Genomic DNA, 5,394 nt, shown 5'->3' with positions numbered 1-5,394 from the left:
CCCCTGGGGTTTTCCTTCAGGCTCCCAGGGAGTCCCTGCATGAAGGATCTGGCCCTGGGAGGGGCTGGCCTGGGAGGGCAGAGGAGGGGGTGGTCCCTTTGCAGGCAGTCCCTCATGTGCGATTACGGGCAAGGGCAAGTATGTCAGGCAGGGTGAGGAAGTGGCCCTGGCTGCCCTTGGCCCCCTGGGCTCCCCAGGGACAGCATGATGGCAGGCAGGCTTCCCATAAGTGGAGTGGAAAGCTCTTTATTTAACCTGCACCCGCCACCTGCCCTCAGCCCCAGCCTTGGCTCCGTCCATCACGCCTTGGAGCTGCACGAGCATGCCAGGGCTACTTTTTTGGCATGCTGAGGCAAACAAAATCCTTTGTAGGCAAGGCTCCAGGTAACCCTTTCCCCCCTGGGCCTGGGAAGAGCACATTGCAGAGCGGTGGGCACCCACCTTGCAGCAGCATGATGCAACACACAGCCACCCCCGGGCTGCTCTCAGCACGGCCGAGCTCTCTGCAACCCAAGCAAAACAGGCTGGGGTCCTGTCCCATCCCCGCTGCCTCTCCTGTCTGGGGAGCTCCAGCCCCACCACCCACTGCCCTCGCGCTACGTCAGCAAGTGATGGATGAACCCAAGCAAATGACAACAGAAACAACCGCATTAGGGGTGTGACAGAATGACTGATGATTTAATGCTTCTTGAAGTTTTTTTGTTTCCTTCCACAGGGCATTGGTTTTAAAAACAAACAAAACGAGGTAAAATAAATTAATTTATGTACACTTTACATACACTGTGTCACATGGAGCTTTGCAGCAACAGTAACCAGAAATTGTTACAAAATAGAAAGTTACATGGCTGTTGCAGGTCCTTGGCAGCCTGCAACCTAGAAGGTTGTCATCCTGAGCGTGGTTGGCAAAGTGATCATGTAAACATGTTTAGAAGCATTTACGGTGGACAATAGATGGGCCAGCTTCGTCGTATTCCTGCTTTGTGATCCACATCTGCTGGAAGGTGGACAGGGAGGCCAGGATAGAGCCACCGATCCAGACAGAGTACTTACGCTCAGGTGGGGCAATGATCTAGAAGAAGCCAAGAGAGCTGAGATCAGTAAACAAGCAACCGCTGCAAGTGGCAGGCACAGGGGCGTGCACAGCCCCACACGCTGTTTGCAGGAGGGCAAAAGAAGGCTACTCCTGTGCCTGGTCCTTCAGGCTTCAGCCTTACCTTGATCTTCATTGTGCTGGGGGCCAGGGCCGTGATCTCCTTTTGCATGCGGTCAGCAATACCTGGGTACATGGTGGTACCCCCAGACATGACATTGTTGGCGTACAGGTCCTTCCTGATGTCAATGTCACACTTCATGATGCTGTTGTAGGTGGTCTCATGGATACCTGCGGACTCCATACCTGGGAGCAGGGAAGGGGAGAAAAGCAGGCACAAGTTAAGTGCAAAGCGAGAGCTCTATGGGAGGACTTGGGAGAGGGGGGAGAGCTGGTGGGGGAGGAGAGAGGGAAGGGGGCACACACACCAATGAAGGAAGGCTGGAAGAGGGTTTCTGGGCAGCGGAAACGTTCGTTGCCGATGGTGATGACCTGCCCATCAGGCAGCTCATAGCTCTTTTCGAGGGAGGAGGAAGAGGCAGCGGTGGCCATCTCGTTCTCAAAGTCCAGCGCCACATAGCACAGCTTCTCCTTGATGTCACGGACGATCTCACGTTCAGCTGTGAGGGGGGAGCAAAGGCATCAGTGATTGCAAAGGAGGAACAGGGAACGCTTGCATCTCCTCCGTAGGTCTGCTGGGGCTCCAGACCCCCAACCACACGCAAACTCCCAACAGGGAGCGCTCACGGGGCTTGCAATGGGGCGAGAGGCCGCAGCATCCCTGGAGGTGCAAGGGTTGGAAGTGAGGGGGGATATTTTGAAGGAGAGAATAGTGCTTACCTGTGGTGACGAAGGAATAGCCACGCTCAGTCAGGATCTTCATCAGGTAGTCAGTGAGGTCCCGGCCGGCCAGATCCAAGCGCATGATGGCATGGGGCAGGGCATACCCTTCATAGATGGGGACATTGTGTGTCACACCATCGCCGGAGTCCAGCACGATACCTGGGGAAACAAAAAGCAGCCACCTGAGACGCAGCCCAGGAAGGGCCCTGCCCTGGGGGGCAGAGCACTTGTCAGCTGTAGGGGGCCCCTGGGCGTCCTTGCTTGGGGGAGAGGGGCCAGCAGGACACTTGCACTCACCAGTGGTACGGCCAGAGGCGTACAGGGACAGCACAGCCTGGATGGCCACGTACATGGCAGGGACGTTGAAGGTCTCAAACATGATTTGGGTCATCTTTTCACGGTTGGCTTTGGGGTTAAGGGGGGCCTCAGTGAGCAGGGTGGGGTGCTCCTCAGGGGCCACACGCAGCTCATTGTAGAAGGTGTGGTGCCAGATCTTCTCCATGTCGTCCCAGTTTGTGATGATGCCGTGTTCAATGGGGTACTTCAGGGTCAGGATACCTCTCTTGCTCTGGGCTTCATCTCCTACGTAGGAGTCCTTCTGACCCATACCCACCATGACGCCCTGCAGGGGAGGAAAGCGGGGGGCTCAGCAACCTCTCCACGGGCGGCAGCGTGGGACTCCCCAGCGGGCCAGGCGTCCCCCCTCCACGCAGAGGGCTGGGAGGCAGCAGGGACCCGCAGCCGTCGCTGTGGCAGGGCCTGGGGGACGCTCGGAGGGGGGCAGCGCCGTACCTGGTGGCGGGGGCGGCCCACGATGGAGGGGAACACGGCCCTGGGGGCGTCATCCCCGGCGAAGCCGGCCTTCACCAGGCCGGAGCCGTTGTCGCACACGAGCGCGGTGGTCTCGTCCTCGTCGCACATGGTGTCGGCTGGCTGCGGGGCACAGGGCGCAGGCTGAGCCTCACGGCCGGCCGGCAGCCGCGGGGAGGGGGCGGCGGGGCCGGGCTTACCTGGGCTGGCTGCGGGCTCCGCGCGTCGGGCCGCTGGCAGAGAGGCCTCCCGCTCCTCGCCGGGTAGCTCGTGGGCCGCCGCCGGCCGCCGAGCCTTTTATCGCGGCGGGCGGCGGCGGCGGCCGGCCCCCAGGAATGCGGCCCCGGCCGTCGCCATATTTGGGCGTCGGGCCCGGCGCGGCCCCGGCCCGGCGCTGCCCAAAGAAGGCGCTCCTGGCCGCGGCCCAGGTGAGCCAGGCCCGGCCGTATAAGGAGCGTCTGCCGGGCCCCCCCCCGCCACCCGCGGCCGGGGCCGAAATAATCCCCCGGCACCGCCGGGCCCGCTAAGGGCAAAGCAGGTGGGGGCCGCCGCGGCAGCCCCGCCGGGCGCAGGTCCGGGCCTTTCCGCGGGGCAGGCCGGAGCGGGCCCGCGCCCGGGCCCGGGCCCGCCGGGGCGTGAGGGCGGAGCGGGCCGCGGCCCTGCCGGGGGCTCAGCGGGCCGGGGGAGGCGAGGGGCCTTCGGCTGTGCGGCCGCGACCTGCCCGGGGCTCAGCGGGCCGGGGGAGGCGAGGGGCCTTCGGCTGTGCGGCCGCGACCTGCCGCAGCCCACGAGTCTGGGGCGGCGAAGGGAAGCGGCCCTCACGGATCTTGCCCTTCTCTCAACGCTTAGTACGGGCGGGCGCCGGGGAGGAGAAGGGGGTTGAGAGAGAAGCCGAAGGGACAAGTAGATCTGTGGCTTGCCATAATACCGTTGTACGTGGCGACGCTTAACAGCCCATGTAGAAGCCACGGCTTTACGCACCGAGTTAAGCCATGCGTGTTTTCTTTGCTGCGATGTAAAAATGGAACATAAATGCAGGGGGTAACATCTGTTAGACAAACGCCTGAAGAGAAACCTGGTGAAGCATTAATCCTGGTGACCGTCTGATCCCAGAAGCCTGACGTAGCGTGAATGCTGGTGCCATTACCGAGTACCCATTGCTAGCTGCTGAGCTTGGCCGGGCAACACGGCATCCTCCAGCTATCACTGCGGCTCACCCCTTCCAAAAGGAGTGCAGTCTCACAGGCAGGTCATCTCTGATGAGCTGAAGGTGCTGTGCAAGTGAAGAGGAACAGTTCATCTCCTTCAGCTACGGATGTTTAAGCAGAGATTCCATGTGGGATACTTGGAAGGTTTTATATAGAAATTACGGTTACCGATGGAAAGAAGAGGCAGTAATGCAAGCAGATTTGCAGCCCTGCCAATGAGTCGTTGCAAATCAACCTTCAAGACCTTCTCTGAAGGCACGACTGACCAAGGGTAAATCCTTTTAAAATTTAGGGAGTCAGGAGAGGAGGAAGAAGAAATAGTAAGCCAGAAGCGCTGATGCTGTGAGGAGTCTCCTGCAACTGAAGGCACTTCTGCAGCTGATTTTCTCCACTGCAAGGCAGAGCAGAAGGGCCAACAGAGAAGCAGACAACTTTTCTTCTCCTCTATTTAATTTCTGTACCCTCCAGTTTGGCAGCGTTCCTCTTTACCTCTGGCTGCTCCCTATTTCATTCTGCTATAGATTTTCATTTCCTGTCAAGTTATTGTATTGAAGTACACTGGGGATAAAACACGCTATTCTCTCATACTGTGCTTCAGCTTCTCATATTATTCTTCAGTTCTGTCATCAACAACTGGCAATACAAAAATCAGAAGCCTGAAAGCACTTAAAGGCATTGCAGCCATCAAATCTGTTTACAGAACTGTAACGCTCCGTCGTGGATTCCAAAATATGGTCAGTTGTGTTGAATCAGAAATCAAGTGACAGAAAGCCTAATGTTGCTGAAAGATAAACATTCTTCAATGAAACCTGACGCAAGCATAAACCCACTCTATCCCTCCTATTTCTTTTAATTTTGTCTCTACCCCAATCTAGTTTACAGCAAAATGCCCAATGGCAATGTTCAATTCTTATAGTTCTGTGTAAAAGATCATTTTCCACACTTAGATCTGATATTTAGCTAGACTCATGAAATGAATTTGGTTTTGGTTCCAAGTCAGAAAACATTTGAAGTGAGTTTCCAGAACAGAGCTGGGCGCAAAGAAGATCACTATCCACAGCACAGAGCTTCTGAAATAGATCACAAATGACAACTCATAAGCTTTCCTGCTCCTCTGGTGACAACAGAGGATAGAAGTGTGGACATCCTGTATTGTGTGTATTTTCTATTACTGTGAAAACAACTATTTAAGAAACAACGTATACTTCCGTATTCAAAAGGAGCTATCCATACTCCTTAAGCCGTTTTAACCAAAACCCGAAATCTTTTTGTCCCAAGTTTGTTTTTGTTACACTTGGAAACAAACTAGAGCTCTGGCATGACCTTCGATATGCGCTGGTAAATGAAGGCATCCTCCCCGTACAGTAATCTGAGACAGGAGTTCTGCACCAGAACAGCTTATTACATAATGAAACGGAGGATAGAGAGGAGGAATAGCCTCAA

The 5,394-nt window shown here is 56.5% G+C and overlaps 1 protein-coding gene across 1 annotated transcript; it reads right to left on the bottom strand.

Moving 5' to 3' along the window:
- Window positions 1-650: 650 nt before the first annotated feature.
- Window positions 651-3,088, bottom strand: ACTA1 (actin alpha 1, skeletal muscle). Its single transcript, XM_072856332.1, has 7 exons — window positions 2,944-3,088; window positions 2,726-2,866; window positions 2,231-2,555; window positions 1,931-2,092; window positions 1,519-1,710; window positions 1,215-1,396; window positions 651-1,069 (listed from the first exon to the last, which is right to left on the bottom strand). Exons 2-7 carry the CDS (start codon window positions 2,852-2,854, stop codon window positions 926-928), a joined length of 1,134 nt encoding a protein of 377 aa, XP_072712433.1. The 5' UTR covers window positions 2,855-2,866; window positions 2,944-3,088; the 3' UTR covers window positions 651-925.
- Between the last annotated feature and the right edge of the window lie 2,306 nt (window positions 3,089-5,394).

The sequence above is a fragment of the Ciconia boyciana genome, chromosome 3, assembly GCF_034638445.1.
Source record: "Ciconia boyciana chromosome 3, ASM3463844v1, whole genome shotgun sequence".
Taxonomy (NCBI): domain Eukaryota; kingdom Metazoa; phylum Chordata; class Aves; order Ciconiiformes; family Ciconiidae; genus Ciconia; species Ciconia boyciana.
The sequence above is the reverse complement of the archived record's forward strand: the minus strand, read 5'-3'. Positions and strand labels throughout refer to the sequence as shown.